This window comes from Marmota marmota, unplaced genomic scaffold (assembly GCF_001458135.2).
Source record: "Marmota marmota marmota unplaced genomic scaffold, marMar, whole genome shotgun sequence".
NCBI classification, from domain to species: domain Eukaryota; kingdom Metazoa; phylum Chordata; class Mammalia; order Rodentia; family Sciuridae; genus Marmota; species Marmota marmota.
This window is the reverse complement of record NW_026000057.1, coordinates 29,700,594-29,719,071: the sequence shown is the minus strand read 5'-3', so window position 1 is coordinate 29,719,071 and position 18,478 is coordinate 29,700,594. Positions and strand designations below refer to the sequence as shown.

Below are 18,478 nucleotides of genomic sequence, written 5' to 3'. Positions count from 1 at the left end.
ATAATGACATGTATCTACCATTATAGTATCTCACAAAACAGTTTCAGTATCCTAAACATTTCTGTGCTCTGACTTTTCATCCCACTACCAAACTCCGGCAACCACTAATGTTTTTATTGTTTTTCTAGCTTTTCCTTTGCCAGAATTTCATATAGTTGGAATTATACAATATGTAGCCTTTTCAGATTGGCTTATTTCACTTAGTAATTTACTTCCTTAATACTTCCTTCATGTTGTTTCACAGATTGAGAGTTCATTTCTCTACCACTTCATAACACTCTGTTGTCTGGATATACCATAGTTTATCCATCTACTCATCTACTGAAGGGCATCTTTGTTTCTTCTAAGTTTTGGCAATTATGAATAAAGTTGCTACAAACATTGGTGTAGATTGTGTGGACACGTTTTCAGTTCACTTAGGCAAATACTAGGAAGCACAATTGCTGGGTCCTATAGCACAAGTATGATCAGTTTTTAAGAAACTGCCAAACTGTCTACTAAGGTGGCTGAATTATTTTGCATTCCCTCCAGCAATGAATGATTTCCTATTGCTCTACATCCTCACAGGCATTTAGTGTTGTCAGGGTTTGGGATTTGGGCTATTCTAATATGTGTGTAGTGATATCTCATTGTTTTGATTTGCTAATGGCATATGATGTTGAACATCTTTTCACATGATTATTTGACATCTCTATTTCTTCTTTAGTAAGGAGTATGTTCAAGTCTTTTGCTCATTAATAAATCAAGTTGTTAGGGTTTTTATTTTTTATTTTTAAGAGTTCTTTGTGTGTTTTAAGGAATAGTACTTTATCAGATGTCTTTTTCAAGTACTTTCTCCCAGTCTGTGGCTTTTCTTCTTTTCTCTTGAAATTGTCTTTCACAAAACAGAAATTTTTAATTTACATTATTCATCTATCCACACAATATGTCTACTTTTCCCATTAAAACACTCAGCATATTAATCACAGTTGTTAGAAATGCATGGTCTGATAATTCCAACATCCCTTCCATCTTCTGGAGTTATCAGGTGAATGGTTTCCTCAGTTCTTGTCTTCCTGAAAGATTTCAGTTGAGAAACAGAGTTAGAAAAAGCATAAAGGGTTTATTTAGTGAAATGAAAATAATGGGAAATGGCCCTCCTTCAAAAGAAGAAATCCTGGAACCTCCTTCCTCATATATTATATATATTTGGGACAATTATTGTGGTTTCCCACAATGCCAGAATTTTTTCACAATAGATCATATCCATTTTCTCCAGATTGATAGGGAGCTGTCTGACCACAAGAAGGTGATCCTTAGGTGGTGTAATAGCCAGTTGGGTGCAGCCCAGGGGCAGAGACTGAGTTTCCTTTCCTCCACCTCCCTTGCTCAAGTCTATCAAAGTTACCTACTTCCATACTGGGACTAGTTTTGACTCTGTCCATTTGAACTGTGTTTAACTTTCTAGAGTTACTGCAATTTTTTAATGAAAGGCAGACATAATGTACTAGGTAAAAGGAACTGCAATAAATAGGTCTTCAGTAGTAATAGCGGTAAGGTATATAAGGGAAGCAAGCATTATACAGTTTTAAGATTTGTTCTCAGTGTTTTAATGAGCCTGTGCCCCTAGGTTGTGAACTTCAGAGTGCTTCCCAGTTGATTTTCATTCTTTTTCATCTCCCTTAGGTGGGACAGGATGACTTCTCCCAGCAATGATGAATCACTGGCAAAAATCACCATAAGTTGAGCCTTGAAGGCAAACCCTGTTAAGAACAGAATGTCCTGTCATATTTAAAAATGGTTACCTTTCTACTTGCCTTTCAGGGAAAAGCAGGGAGTTTTTCTCCCTTCTTCACTGTGACATTAAAATAGAAATTTAAGGGTACAAAAAAAGAAAGATATATTGAATCTGAAAGATAAGAGCCTATAAACCATCGGACTGCAAGAAATACCCATAAACTTTGAATTACAAAACAAGCAACTCAGTGCAACTCAACCCAGACTGTGTCCTTGTCCTCAAAAAGTAACATGATACAAGGGCTATTCACAAGTACTAGGAAAACTGGCATGAAACTGCATAACTCTGCCCTGCCGCCACCTCTAGTCCAGCCCTAGATACTGTCCCACTATAAATATTTAACATCTTAGACCAAGGGGTTGTTATCTCTCACTCTCAATATCTACCTTCAATGTGTATTCCTTGTTTTATCTCAAAAGATAGGTCTCTCTCTCTCTCTTTATAGACCATGCTCTTCCTGTATTCCTGTATTCCATGCGTATTTCTTCCTGTATCCCCAAAGATGTCTCTCTAGAGATACTCCATGTTCTTCCTTATGTGTATGACTGCTTTCCTAAATAAATCTGGCCACATGTCCGTCATGTGCTAAAATTCTTCTCCATCACATATGCCAAGGACCCCACTTGTCCTGAGCCAAGGTTCCCCTCTCTGGGAACTTCTCCTGTGACGAGAACTGTAGAGGGAAAACTCAGAAGTATGACTGCACCCCTTACCCATTACCGGATGTCCCTAGAGTTCATTAACTCTCAAACTAAATTATGAGATGCTAGCAATTCATCAATTACAGATCAGGTTTTCTTGTCCCAGTAATTGTGCCTGCAGACATGAGTTTCTACTCTGGTAAACTGATTCTGATTCTCTGTGTTCTCCTATCTGTCTCTGATTTGGAGGAAGCAGTTTTCCTTGTGACCTCACTTTCCATCTATCTACAAAGACGTTATTTTCTCCATTTGTTCAGTTTTTCACTGAACTTCTAAACACTTTACATGTCAGACCAAAAATCAGAAATCCTATTATTGTTAAACAAGCTACAACAAAAATACAAATGTCTCTTCCCAGAAGATAAATATATCTTCCATAGGGAAAAGAAAACTACAAGCTCATTTTTTTTTCACTAGAATTGCTTACTGCATTCCAAGCAGAAGCACTGACCCACACAAGGCCTAGAACCAGAAAAAAAAAATACTTTTGAACCATTTTTTTCCCAATATCCCAGATGTGGAACACCTATAAATATGTAAATTGACCTGCTTCCCAGTCCTGGGGCCACCTGTGGCTAAGAAAGCACCTAGCGATTAGCCAGAAGGCATTGCTGTGGGTTGTGATGAAGAATCAGACCACCTGTAGGATAGGCTCAGAACCCTTCTGCCCTCACAGACAGCTCAGACACCCATCTACACCTGTAGGATGGGTATAGATGTAAATTCTTCCCACCCTGCTGACCTTTACCCTGATTGGCTCCTGTACATTATATTAGCTGTGTGTGTTTTCTCAATAAATGAGATCCTGCTTTGACTGTTAAAAAAATGTAAATTGAGCAATAACTATACCACCTATGGTAATTTTGAAATAATTATTATGTTTTTAAAGGTCTACTCTTTTGAGAAAATAGATAAATGATTAGAGTATTTGAAAATATATATATATCATATATATGAAAAAATACATAAAGGCTGAGTTCTAAATTATGATTTCCAACGCATTTTAATGAACATGTGTTGATTTTGTTGCAAATATTCATAGAACTGAAAACTTAGGACTCAAGGGGTTAAAGAATTACAAATGTTCCATAAGGTTGGTGTGAGACTTGCATGGCAGAGTCATGGGAAATAAGGATGCGGAGGTAAGGAGGTTAATCTGAGCCTGAATGGTCTAGCAGCAGAATTTAGATTTTATCCATCTCTTAGCCCTTGAAGATTTTTAAATAGAATAAGGACATTCATTTAAAACCCAACTTATGTTTAGGGGCAGAAAGGAAATGGCACTGATCAATTTATATTTTATAAAGATCACCAAGCAGGCATTAATTTAGAAGTTCATTAGATTCAGGGATTCAGAGGTCTGGTATCAATGAAATAGATGGGAGGCTTTTTCAGTAACCCTGTAAGAAATAATGAGACTGAACTGAGGCAGCAACAAGAGGGTGGTGGGGGGACACATGATGTGAGAGATATTTAGGGCTTGGAGATATGCAGGGACTGAGGGAGAAAGAGAGTTGTGATTCCCAGGCTTTCTGTGGTTAGTATGGACACACAGATATATAAAGAAAAGTCCCTTTAAAGAGAAAAATACAAGATGAGTTGTGTTTTAAAGACATAAGAATCCTAATTGAGACAGACATCCAGTACATAGCTGTCCACTCAAGCCTGAAGTTTAGGGGAGCCATCCTGATTATAGATAATAATCTGATAATTATCCTTAAATATAAAGAAGTTAAAAGCCATGGTGTAGGTGGGAGGGTGGAGTGAAGGGAGGAAAGGACTTTGGAGAGAATCTTTGAGATCATCAACCTTTAAGGTATATATTCAAGAAATGAACCTTGAAAGAGACTGAAAAGCAAATAGGAAAAGGGTCTGATAGGGTGTCTGGTAGAGCCATTTTAACAAAACACAGCTTATACAACAATCAGACTGTTGTAGAGTAAACCAACAGGGCTGGGATTGTAGCTCAACGGTAGAGAGCTTGCCTAGCACGTGTGAGGCACTCGGTTTGATCTTCAGCACCACGTAAAAATAAATAAAGTTATTGCGTCCATCTACAACTAAAATAATATGTAAACCAGCAAATACTCCAACCTTCTCTACATTGTGGCCCACGTTTAAAATGCATACAGGTTCTGGAAACTTTCTGCTGCCCTCGACCCTCCTTGCAAAGTCTCTCCCTATGTACTATTCCCAAAACCTACAAACCTATCAGGTGCTGCTGGGAAAAAAAAAAAAAACCTCGAGAAGCTCCTAGAATGGGCCCCTCTCTCTTTTGTGCACCCTTCATCATTAGTCTCACAAACTTAGTTTCCTCTCTTCGTGGAGAATCCCCTGAGTCGTGGTATCTTATTCATCCAGTGTTCCCCAGGGCCCACAACGTGCCTTGAAGGAAAAGCAGCATTTGCCTACGGGGCACAAACACGCAGCAGGCCTGTCACTGTTTCTCCTTCGCTCTTTTAAGCCTTATCTACCATGACTTGCCCACATCCCACCCCAACCAAGATGCTTCGCAAAGGAGTCTGTGGCAGGACCCCTGAAGGCAGCGCACTCAACCAAGAGGAAACGCACGAACCAAACCCTCTAGTACAACGTCACCAGCAACCCCTAGAGCAGGCAGGCGCCAAGACTCATGCACGCCCTTCCGGTTCTGGCCACGTCCCCACCAGGCCCCGGCACCGCCCATCTCCGGCGCCGACCGATCGGCGTGAACATGGCGAACCAGGTAACTGCGTGATTGCCGCGGGCCTTGTGCTAGAGGAAGGAAGAACGTGGGGTGGCATCAGGCCGCTAGCAAAGGCGCGCGGCTCGGCCCGGGATGGGATCCCGCCACCGAAGCTGAATCAGAGCCTGCGGCCGCCTCAGCCGAAAAGAGAGGAAGGAAGCTTTGTTTTGGCTCCTCACTGGGGCAGTAGTTTTGCTCTCTGCTTCTGGAACCGCCAGAGGTGGATGGGGGTAGGGAGGACCGAAGAGTGGGGGCAGGGGCTGGTCGAGTGCGTGTCCTAATACAAATGGCCTTGGAGAAGCCATTGCTCTTTACAAGTCATTGCTCTTTATGCGAAATTAAATAACTTTCGTGGTGTCACGCTTGCAGGCAGACAAAGCTGCAGCCAGAGCCCTACTCCTACGTGCTAGTGCTTTATGGTTGCAATTCACGACTTGGAAAATGCTCAATTACTGTGCCACTTGAGAGTGTATTTTGGGAAGACTCTTAGGTTCCTTTCTTTTTAACATTTTTTGAGCACTTAGGCACCAAGAGATTTATGCCCTCTCATAATCCTTGTATAACACGACTGCGAGGCATTTTTTCCCTTCTCGGAGACCAAAAAATGAAGCTTAAAAAGTTGGTTGTGCTTCGTGATTACACCAAAGGTAGTGAGTCAGAAGTCCAACTCAGATCTGTCCTTGAGTGAAAAGATTCTGAAATGCATATTAAACTATATAGGCAGAAGTACATGAAAAAGATGAATTATCAATTTAAAGTCGCTGATTGTTTTGATTGTTTTAATGCTTTACAAACTTTAGACATTTTCTGGAAAGATATATGACTGTAAATGGTGAAGTTTAAAACGATAAACTCTTAACAATCTTTCAGGCTTAATATGCAGTTGTTTTTCCTTATTACCAAATATCTTCAGAGACGGTGAAATATTGTAACTCCTACATAGTTTAAATGTTGACATAGGGCAATTTCCCCTGGATTTAGAGTGGGGCTTTGTTTTGCTTTCTCAGTGAAAGGAAAAGGTTAAGCTGCTTTCAGCATTTTTTAATGGGAGAGGGATCAAACTTTGGTTCTGTATAATTATTTATCTGTTGCTTTGGATCTCTGGGTTGGGTGACTAAATTGTTAGCATTCTAATTTGATCCTTTGGGATTTTGTTTTGAGATCTGTGGTACATTAAGGTGGAAAAAGGTGCTAATGGTGTCTAAATTCTTTACTCTCATATTTAATACCTACATTTCAATTTTTGGGGTAGAGGGGGTGAATACTAGGGATTGAACTCAGGGGCACTCGACCACATCCCCAGCCCTATTTTGTATTTTATTTAGAGAGAGAGTCTCACTGTGTTGCTTAGCACCTTGCTTTTACTGAGGCTGGTTTTGAACTCGAGATCCTCCTGCTTCAGACTCCTAAGCTGCTGGAACTACAGGTGTGCGCCATTACCCCTGGCCTTACATTTCAAATTTAAAAGCAATAATTTGCAGCTTCACTAGTTACAGTAGCCATTCCTTATATCTTTAGTTCACCTCTCCTTTTCCTCAACTCTGTTCCGCTGCCACCAATAACTACCTATTTTTGCAAAGCTTCACTATGCCAAGAACTGTATTAGGAACTTCATATTGACTTCCATTTACTCATAATCATTCAATCTGTAGGTGTTTTATTTGTAATTACTTCTTTCTCATTCTTCATTAAAATTGATGCTTTCCCAAAACCACCAAGGTTACATTCTTCCTTCATTTTTTGCTTTCTATAGCCCTTTGTTCCTGTTTCTTTAAATCACATTTAAAAATTATTGATGTACACATCTGTCTGCTGTAAACACACTTCATAAGCATTTTGTGCACTGTTCAAAACCTTCCTCATTATGCTTGATTTCATGGTAATGGGGAAGCATGTGTACTGACTATAATCTCTTAACCTCCTATATGTACATAATACAAGTCACATATGTAATTTAAAAATTTCCAGTAGCCACATTAAAAAAAGGAACAAATGAAATTGTTTTTTAATAGTATATTTATATGATCCAACATATTCAAAATACTATTTCAACATAATATTTTTAAAGATATTATACAGCTGGGTGCAGTTTTACATGCCTGTAATACCAACTACTCCAGAAGCTGAAATGGAAGGATTACAAATTCAAGGGTAGCCTGGGAAACTTATTGAGACCTTGTCTCAGAATGTTTAAAAAAAAAAAAAAAAAGGTCTGGGGAGGTAGCTCAGTGACAGAGTTCAATTCCCAGTATCACCAAACAGAAAATATGTGTGTATATAAATATATAATATATATGTACATATATGAGATATTTTTACTTTTTTTTTGTACTAAGTCTTCAAAATTCAGGTGTATTTTACACCTATACCATATCTGAGATCAGCCTGTTTTGTTAGTACTGTGTAACCATATGTGGCAAAATGCTTGTATATTGCATTTACACATATTATGTGTCAAAGGGGCTCCTGTATTAGCACAGTTAAAAGTTGAAGTTCTCCCATTCTCATACTTCTTATCCTCCTTCCTATCCTATAGTTTTGCACTAAACTGGTGCTAATTTAACCATTCTGAGCAAAAGTTTAATACGGCATATATTAACCATATAGCCTCATAACAGATCTACTGTATCAGATTCTGTTGGGACCTATATTCTTATTCTGCTCTTTTTTAATGCATCATAGAAGGTCATTAAATGTTTGACAAATAAGACTTCGTAGCCAAAAGAGACTGTTGTATTGGATTGAGTAATCATCTCAAATCTTTTTTACTGTATACTAATTCTATGAAATCTGAAAACAATTCTACATATCACTTAGGGGTGAATATTTATATTTCTCTGTGAATCTGTAGTATTTCTAAGATTAGCATTCTTGGTATCAGAATTGGCCACTAAATAATTAGTTTAGGAAGATAAACCGCTCATTCTCTTTTTCCCCCCATTTTAGGTTATCAAGTGCAAGGCCGCAGTTGCCTGGGAGGCTGGAAAGCCTCTCTCTATTGAGGAGGTAGAAGTAGCACCCCCAAAGGCTCATGAAGTTCGAATTAAGGTAATGATACACCTTCAGCATTGGGAGAATGAAAAAAAGACTTACAGTTAGGTCTGTGAGTAAATGAGTAGCTCTGAGGTCTATAGAGGATAAACCCCAAGGACAATTCAAGGAGAGGAAACTGAAAGTCATTCAACCTTAGCATCAACATCCTTTTACCTCTCTCACTTTTGTAGTTTATCTCTCTCTCAATTGTAGCTTTGGCTGGCATAGCACCATTCCTGTGGATTACTAGATTCCTGCAATATAACTTTTATAGTTTAATGTGATTTTGTAAGATCTTCCCTTTTCTGCTGATCCCATAATCTATGGTGTAACATTGGAAACGATAAATAATACCAGGTTATGTTAGAAGGGACTTCCAATGAGATTTGGAAAGAGGTTCCTGATTAACTAAAGCAATAAGCAAATAAAGTCTCCTTGCTTGCTTAGAGAGCTTCAAAATGTACTGTCCCTGATGGACCAGGCCAAGGTTCAGCAGGTTGATTAATCCAGTTCCTCTCAACCTCCACTGCAGCAGAGAGGGAAAGTTACACCTGGAGAGGGGTATATTACACAAGACAGCCAGCTGGAGCAATCTTGACATTTATAAAACTCTAACTCTCTACTTGTTTTTTATATATAAAATTAATGTTTTAAAGTAATGGCCATTAAATAATTTTTTTTCCTTTCTACAAAAATGTTACATTTTAGGAAAAGACTCGGCTTTCTTTTGCCATTATTTTAAGTATACTTCCACCACCACCATCCTACTTCCAAATATATACTGCACATACTGGCTCATGCTCCCAAGGATCATACAGATCAGGTGGGGAGAACCCACAACCAAATAACTTTTGGAGGCCCTTTTCAACTGAGACTCAGAAATCTGAAATCTTATAATAGTGTAGTATTTTTCTTCTTCAAGTTCAGAAATTAAACTGATTGTGCTTTTGCCACTGAAGAAGAGTATTTGTCCTAAATAAACAAAGATGAACTGCTTGAAGCACAGTGAGTTCAGATTTCATCCCTGAGAAACTGCTGACAGATAGCAAAGAGTATTACATTGTAAGTGAGTATGTAGGCCAGAAGCAGAGCAGCACAAATACAAATACTCCAAGAGTCTTGCTTTCTGTACTTTTTTGTGCTTTGGAAAGACAAGATACTTGAAAAACAGAGAAACGGGAATAAAAGGTTTATTTAAGTGGAAATAATGTGTGGTGGCAAAAGATTGATTCCAGTAAAATCTCATAGTTTGGGTCCAGACTCAAGCAGACTGGCATATTTCAGAAATAGTACTTTTTTAGACATTCCAGAATCCACAAGGAAGTCAAAAGTGAGATGGGGTACACTTGTTTTGCAATATGTAATGTTCCTCCCCACACCTGCAGGCACAGTGCACATAAAATTACCTTGTTTACCTTCTGCTAACATGCATTGAAAAAGAAGAAAGCCATGCCACATTTCATTGCATATAAATACACCGTTATTTTTACGTACCATGTAAAAAATGCTGCCAATTCTAATCATTAGCATGCTGTGGATTATGAACCCTTGGTGATTTAAACAAGTTAAAATAGAAAAGACTTGTATCTTAAAATCCACAAAGTATAATATTAAAGTAAATGTCATTTATTTGACTTGTACCTCACTCTGACCTGCATGCACACACACACTTCAGTGCTTTTTATTCTGACACCCTGACAGATCATTGCCACTGCACTTTGCCACACTGATGCCTATACTTTGAGTGGAGCTGATCCTGAGGGGTGTTTTCCAGTGATCTTGGGACATGAAGGTGCTGGAATTGTGGAAAGTGTTGGTGAAGGAGTTACTAAGTTTAAGGCAGGTAAGGAGAATATTTAAATTATTTATTTGATGATTTAGGCTTATATCTGTAGGGAAGTTACTTTTCTGATAAACTACACACTGTTTATAAACTGTTTATAAATAGGTTGTCACCTAAAAAAAAATGTCAAAATTGATTTCATTCATCTGGGAAGCACAAATGTTTGGATCTCGATCTCTCTCTCTCTCTCTCTCTCTCTCAATTTTGCAGACTGCTCTTCATCTGAAACTGTTTAAGTACAGTTCCAAAGTCAATTTTGGAAAAGTCAGCAAGAATTCTTAGAATGATGTCAATAAGTCAGTATTTTGAAGCACATGACTTTGTTCTGCAGTTATTGTTTTAAGAGTTTCATTTAGATGAAAACTTTGAAACATACTTTTTGCATGGTCAGGCAATGTCTAGGTGACATTACATGGGTAAAGTTTTAAACCTTGAAGTTAACTTTGTAGACTACAGCAGAAAGGAATGGAATTTGCAAAGGCTGCTTTATTCATTTAGAAATAGGTACCACCTGTTTAAGATGTCTTTGTATTTGTTTCCCAGGTGATACTGTCATCCCGCTTTACATCCCACAGTGTGGAGAATGCAAATTTTGTCTAAATCCAAAAACAAACCTTTGCCAGAAGATAAGGTTAGTGGCTTTTTATTGTATTCTTAAAACAAGAGGTCATATTAATGGTAATAATCACTTAATTATGTGGCAATTAAGCAGTGCATTTTACATGAACTAATTTCATCTTTAAAGCAGTCTCACTGTCACTGTTATTAATAACCTTATTTTCAAAGATGAAAAAATGAAGATGCAAGAAATTAAGGATTTGCACAGTATCATAGGTCATTACGATATAGAACAGAATTTTATGAACCCATTCTCTTTCCATAATCCTACGCTAGATTTGCAAGGAAGGACATGTTTGTGAGATTAAGTGAAATCATTTTTATGAGCCATTTTATTGTCCATTAAAGTAATAAAACTTACCTCATAAGATTGTTGAGAAGCCTAGAAGAGATAACATAACCCCTTGACACAGAAAAGGTAAGTTATTTTATTATATGTTAATAGCACTTAAAAAACTATTTCTTTGAAGCAATGTAAGATCCCCTTTTGTTTGTTCCTTTTTTTCTTTTTTATGGAAGTAGAACATACCTATAATACTATATTTGCAGTGTACAAATCTTAAGTTTAGCCCAGTGAATAATACACACACACACCCCCCCCGGATGATTAGAGTCTTTACTCAGATCAAGAGGAAAGATCTCTGATAGCATCCCACAAAGTCCCTCATGTCCCTTACAAGTCAGCACTTGCCTCCATCAGAAGTAATCATTATTCTGGTGTCTTCAACTGTAGAACTTTGTATAAATAGAATCATGTAGAGTGTGCTCTTTTGTCAGGTTTTTTCCATTCGTAATACCTGTGGGATACGTCCACGTTGCTGTCTGGCTGGGCACAATCAGGAGCCACTTGTCAAAAGAAACTAACTTTATTTTTAGAACCACACACCAAACCACACAGCTCCTCAGGAAAAACCCTCAGAGCCCAACTGCCACCACCGGCTTTCCACAAGCCTCTCTCTCCCACACAAGCTTCTCTCCCCCTCCCACAATCCTCCTGCTCTTGAGGCCGATTGGCTGGGTCACGTGGGCGGGGCCAAAAAAGTCCCCCAATGAGCAGCTCCGTGGTCTGAAAGGGCAGGGAAACAGCCCAATGAGCATCACGGCAGAGGAGCCAATCAGCTAGAAGTTGCTGGGGCCGCTGTGAGCCAATCATCAGCCGGCAGCTGGAAGTTTGCTGGGGCCCCTTCGGCTGTGGCTCTCAACATCGCATCTCTATGTTTTGTTCTGTCTTATTCCATTCCAGATACCACCATTTATCCATTTTCCTGTTGGTGGACACTTTAAGTTTCTCCCAGCTTGTAGCTATAGGATTAATATGGCCAGTGACATTTTTACACACACATGCACAACCTGCTTTGGGGTGTTTTCCTGAGATTGGTATTGCTAAGTTTTGGGCTACACATCTGCAGCTTTCAGGTGTGAACGGAGGAGTTTATGCTCCCTCCGCCATCTAATGGGAGATCCATTTGATCATACGTTTGTTTTCTTATGGCACTGAAAAAATTAGTTTATAGCACATCAAGGTGATGGGCTTGTTAAGACTAACCAGCCTTTCAGAGAAAAAAATTCTATGAAAGATGATGTATCCCGTGTCACATTTGGTTCATGAAACTCCTCTGGTAAGAGTGACTTAACAAGCTTAAACCACTCCTTTGAAGATATACAACAATTATTTTATGTTGAGCTTTGATACTTGTTTTGTTTCTGAGTGTATTTTTTGTTTTTCTCGCAAAAGAAACATACTCTTGAATCTAGAAGCAAACCATTTTCTCAACTGCATATTTATTCATATATGTATTCCAAAGGGTTTACTTAAGAGTGTACATCAAATTAGTGTTTATAAAAAATAACAAATATTTACTAACCATACTCTGCCAGACATAACACTAATATATTAGCTACGTGATGTCTCATTAGATTTTTTTTAGGAATTTACAAGGTTTTCCATGCTTTCTAGTGAGGAAACTTAAGGCACAAAGGTTAAACTACCCAAGATCACACAGATTTGAACCAAGCAATCTGACTTTAGGGTCTGCTCTCCTAATCAAGATGTAGTACCTCTTCTGTTTTAGAATAACACAGTGATTTTTTTTTTTTTTTTTTTTTTGACATTTATTGTGTTGGTTTCCTGTGTGAGGTTTTTTGAGTTTTTTCCTCTATCAGTGTAACCAACTACACAGGCAGAAAGGGAAGAGGAAATATAACATGAATCCTTGAAGACAGTGAGACTTTTGAAAAGCCTCCAGACAGATCTAAATTAGTCAGTTTGGCCATCGGTTTTCATCTATGGATCTGGATAATTGCTTGTATGCTCTACTTATATAAATACGATTTGGGCTTCCTCATTTATGAAGTTATCATTTGTTCTCAGAGTTTATGATGGATGTTTTTTTGCGGGGAGGTGGGTGCTGAGGATCAACCCCAGGGCCTCAAGCATGGTAGGCAAGCACTCTCTACTGAGCTATAGCCCCATCCCTTATGATGGATTTTTAAAACAATTTTCTCTGATTCTTAAGTTGTGCATGTTGAATTCAGAACATCACAGTGCTCCTTTGTCCCTGCTGCTGTAGCCATGAACAGCTTAAGGAGTCAAGCACAGTGTGAAGCACAAGCACAAGCACCCACCAGTGCTTCCATCGCTGGTTTGGCGGTTTGTGGACATAGCAGAAAAAAGCCTGAAAACTCTCTTAACAATGACTGTCACCTTGAAAATGGATTTCTTATTATCAGGAAATTGAGGATTCTGAATTTTGTCAACTAAGGCTGTGAGGATAGTCATGGCATTTGATGAGGGAGACTGAGGCAGGAGGATCGCTATTTTAAGCCAACTTCAACTTAGTGAGACCCTAAAGCAACTTAGTGAGACCCTGCCTCAAAATAAAATATAAAAAGGGCAGAGGTTCAGTGTTTAAGCGCCCCTGGATTTAATCCCTTGTACACAAAAAAAGGGGGATGTGAATCCAGTTTTAATCAATACTTGGGAGTAGTTTTAGTATTACATAGTGACTAATAGTTAAGATGCTGGTGCTGAGACAGCTTTTAATGGTTCCCTGCCTTAACGAGAAGTGTCCAATTAAAATGTGGAAGGTTCAAGAACATTGACATGAACACCATTTCAGAGCTCACAGTGAAGTGCAGGAATTACAATACTTGGAGCCTATGGAAGAAGCCAGCTTTGAACCCAAATTAATGAATTAAGTCAACCTGCATACCATAAAAAAGCCAAAAGGCTGCATCTGGTTTAGATAGAGAGGAAAGGTACTTGCTTTATTTGCCTTGTTTGCCAACCCTGCCCCATAATGACTGTAACCAGGAAGACAGAATAAATTGTCATAGTTTTTGTCGTTATTTCCCTCAGCGAACTTTATGAAATACCTATTGCCCTATTACTGGATGTAATTTTATATATGCACTGAGCACAGATTTATGCTTTATAATTTAAAGGTGAAAAAAAGTGAAGATTAGCTGGGCAAAGTGGCAAATACCTAGGATCCCAGCTACTTAGGAGCTGAGGCAGGAGAATTGAAGTCCAGCCTGGGCAATTTAGCAAGATCTTATTAAAAAAGGGTAAAGATATAGATCTGTGGTAGAGCACTTCCCTAGCATGTGTGAGGCCCTGCATAAATCCCCAGTACCAAAAGAAAAAGAGAAACTAAAGATTTGTCTAGTTAGATAGTATGGGATAGCAATTAGAAACCTCCCTGGTTTCTAAAATTTACTTCCATAAGCAGTCTACACAAATGTATTCTTGTTTTAAAAATTTTTTTTAATTATAGATGACACAGTAACTTTATTTTATATGGCGCTGAGGATCGAAGCCAGTGCCTCACACATGCTAGGCAAGCACTCTGCCACTGAGCCACAACCCTAGCCCCCATAAATGTATTCTCAAAATAAATTTTAAAAGAAAGTCAGGATCAGATGGGCACTTAGAAAATCTAGAATGTCATATTTAATCCCCACAACTATCTGTCTTGAAGAATTTGGTTTAATTATTGTATGCCCAAAGATAGTATGAAAGTTGATTTACAGAAGACCTCAATTCTCTTATCTCCTCTCTACTTCACCAGTTACTCCCTGATATTACTCTGATCAGCCTTAATGTCATTTCAAAACATTCTGTATTTATATTTTCTGACTGATTAAGGTCGATTATCCAAAAGATTATAAAAGATTTTTGATTTGGCCAAGGGAGGCCATCCAACAGTCTGAAGTTAAAGTACATCTATTCTAAATTCAGAATGGTCACAAGAAAAACAGCTTTATAGGGACCCAGAGTTCAGGATGGTATATCACAAAATGGCAGAGAGAACCAGTTCTACTTCCCATATATGGCTTTTGTGCCCTGTGTCCATGTCTCCCTTTGCATTACTAAGAAATACTGTATTACCTTGTAAACCTTACTACAAGACCGACCCATGAGCTCTGAGGATAAACCAGTTCCAATCCCCCCCCCCCCAAAAAAAAGAAAAAAAATGAGTTTCGTGCTTTGACAATAAGTTCTGGAAAGATACCGAAGAGTATAAATTTCTTACAAGTTCACCAGTAAGGCATTTCTGAAATGTGCTAGATTATTAATGAATACAATAAAAACTAGACTTTTGATCTTAGTACACTTTTCTGAATATTTACTGGTCATTATTTTTAAAAACCAAGAAACCACATTCCATTCTGCTTTTTCCTATTTTTTTTTTTTTTTTAGAGTCACTCAAGGGAAAGGATTAATGCCAGATGGTACTAGCAGATTTACTTGCAAAGGAAAGACAATTTTACATTACATGGGAACCAGCACATTTTCTGAATACACAGTTGTGGCTGATATCTCAGTTGCTAAAATAGACCCTTCAGCACCTTTGGATAAAGTCTGCCTTCTTGGTTGCGGCATTTCAACTGGGTATGGTGCTGCGGTGAACGCTGCCAAGGTGAGATCAGCCTGGGTTTTAGCTTCTGCCTTCTAATTCACTTCAGCAAAGCTTTGCTAGAAAGTGAAACTGGCCTGAAACCTACTGATGTCCTTGACCCTTGCTGAATGAGTTCCTTACAGACTGTCTTTCCTGTTAGGTAGAACCTGGCTCTACTTGTGCAGTCTTCGGCCTCGGAGGAGTTGGATTGGCAACTATCATGGGCTGTAAAGTTGCTGGTGCATCCCGGATCATTGGTGTGGACATCAATAAAGATAAATTTGCAAGGGCCATAGAATTTGGAGCCTCCGAATGTATTAATCCCCAAGACTTCAGTAAACCCATCCAGGAAGTGCTCATTGAGATGACTGATGGAGGAGTGGACTACTCCTTTGAGTGTATTGGTAATGTGAAGGTCATGGTGAGTATGCTTGTTTCATTCCTTTTTTGTTTGTAGAACTTTCTTTTTAATGTAGTTCCATTAGGATTTAAAATTGATGGATTTGTTTTTTACAAAGGAAGTCTTTTGATAACAGTTCTAATGAAAGAAGGGAAAAATAACTGGACTACAAGTAGAAAATGACACAAGAATGTCTTATGGAAAGATGAAAAGTTGTTTCTTTGCCTTTCAGTGCAACCTAAATATATGTCTCATTAAATGAAAAAGCAGAATATTGAAGTTGTAGAGAGTGTGGGCTTTGGAGTTACGTATTCATATACTTACCAGCTCAGTGACCTTGAGCCATGGACTAGTTCTCTAAACCTAGGTTTCATTATCTGTCAAATGCAGATAGTAACAACACCTACTTGACACAAGTAGATATTGAGTGAAAAATACTGTTACTTCTCCTGCCTACTTCTTATACTAAATTCCTTAGAACTTTGAGCTAGGATTTACTTTTTGTTTAAACCAACACATAAAAACATAAAAATTGTACATATTAATGGAGTACTATGTTAATCAGGTTAAACATTATCTCTCAAACACTTATCATTTCTTTATGGTGAACACTTCCAAAATCCATTGTTCTAGCTTTTTGAAATGTATAGTACATTACTGTTATTTGTACAACAGTATACCAAAGCCTCTTGCTTCTATCTAAATCTGACTTAATGTCCGTTGATCAACCTCTCTTCATCCCTCCTCCCACCCTACTCTAGATAGATAATCACTATTCTACTCTCAACTTCTGTGAGATCTTTTTTAGATTCCACACGAGTAAAAAGATCATGTGGTACTCGTCTTTCTGTGCCTTATTTCACTTAACATAATCATCTGCAGTTCCATCCATGTTGCCACAAATGACAAGATTTTATTCTTTTTTATGGCTGAATAATATTCGATGGTATATATGTACCAATTTCTTTATCCATTCATCAGTTGATGGACACTTCAGTTGTCTATTTTCTGGCTGTTGTGAATAGTGCCACAGTGAACATAGGAGTGTAGATGACTCTTCAATAAAATGATTTCATTTTTCCTTTGGACATATACCCAGGAGTGGGGTTGCTAGGTCATACAGTAGTTCTATTTTTAATTTTTTTTTTTCTATTTTTAATTTTTTGAGGAATCTTCATACTGTTTTCCAGAATGACAAGGTTCCCCTTTTCTGCACATCCTCACTACATTTAATCATTTATCCTTTTGGTAATGGACGTTCTTACAGGGTGAGATTATATCTGATTTGCATTACCCTAATGATTAATAATGTTAAGCATTTTTTCATGTACCTGTTGAAAATTTGTGTCTTTTGAGAAACGTGTTTATGTCTATTGCCAATTTTTTAATTGGGTTATTTTTGTTTTTGCTGTTGTTTTTGGAGTTCTTTATAAATTCTGGATATCAACCCCTGTCACATACTTTTCCCATTCTCTAAGTTTTCTCCACACTCTTATTTGTTTCCTTTTCTGTGCAGAAGCATTTCAGTTTGATGTAATCCCATTGGTCTCTTTTTGCTTTTGTTTCCTGTGCTTTGGGGATCCAAAATTCAAAGCATTTGTTCTTTTTCCCCCCTAGGATTTTCATAGTTTCAACTCTTACCTGTTTTGAAATTTTAACTGGTAAGAGATAAGGAGTCTACCTCATTCTTCTACATGTGGACATACGATTTACTTTTAGAGTACAAAGCAAATGAAAGCTTTACATTTGTTCAATTTATGTTAATATTTATCCAGGTTAATAATTTTTAAAATACCTGTTAGAATATAATTGTTCAATAAAATTACATGAAGTTTGGACATTAGTCGGCATTTTTTTTTTTTTTAAAGCCCCGTGTCACACACACCAGGCCCACCCACATAAGTTTCCGGGAAAGAAGTTATTCTGAACAAAATGTACTGACTCGTGTGATTTGATCTTACTCTGTGCTTGCAGAGAGCAGCACTTGAGGCATGCCACAAAGGCTGGGGTGTCAGCGTGGTGGTTGGAGTAGCTGCTTCAGGTGAAGAAATCTCCACCCGTCCATTCCAGCTGGTGACAGGTCGCACATGGAAAGGCACTGCCTTTGGAGGTAATTCAGTAGATGAGTCCCTTTTCTCTCGTTACTTTCATTGACAGAGTTTTAATCCCAGACTAGTTTTCCTGTATTAATAAGAATCTTCATGACTAAGCCCGCGGGGACTGCTTCTTGGAGCCTACCCTTATAGGAGCTTACACCGAGCACGGAGCGGCCGAGTTCCGGCTCCCGGAACTTCCCTGGCCCGGGGCTAGGAGCCCGCGGAAACTGCTTCTCGGTCCGGGTCCTGCTGAGGGCCGGTCAGGACTCACCCGTTGCTTTGGTTGCCCGGCAAGGGGAACGAAATGCTGCCATTCGCATAGGATACCAACATGGCAGAGATCTGATGTCAGCAGAAAGCGGCGGAGGAGAGAACTTCATCAAT

The 18,478-nt window shown here is 38.4% G+C and overlaps 1 protein-coding gene across 2 annotated transcripts in view; it reads left to right on the top strand.

Moving 5' to 3' along the window:
• Window positions 1-5,083: 5,083 nt before the first annotated feature.
• Window positions 5,084-18,478, top strand: part of Adh5 (alcohol dehydrogenase 5 (class III), chi polypeptide) — a 19,457-nt gene continuing 6,062 nt past the window's right edge. Inside the window, exons 1-7 of one of the 2 annotated variants that reach the window (XM_015484578.2) lie at window positions 5,084-5,203; window positions 8,150-8,251; window positions 9,938-10,079; window positions 10,623-10,710; window positions 15,400-15,619; window positions 15,759-16,019; window positions 17,973-18,108. In XM_015484578.2, coding sequence (XP_015340064.2) covers window positions 5,111-5,203; window positions 8,150-8,251; window positions 9,938-10,079; window positions 10,623-10,710; window positions 15,400-15,619; window positions 15,759-16,019; window positions 17,973-18,108 — 1,042 coding nt within the window. In that variant the 5' untranslated portion in view covers window positions 5,084-5,110. Of the gene's footprint in view, window positions 5,204-5,402; window positions 5,424-8,149; window positions 8,252-9,937; window positions 10,080-10,622; window positions 10,711-15,399; window positions 15,620-15,758; window positions 16,020-17,972; window positions 18,109-18,478 lie in introns of those variants that run through there. The other variant, XM_015484579.2, reaches the window with a different exon arrangement.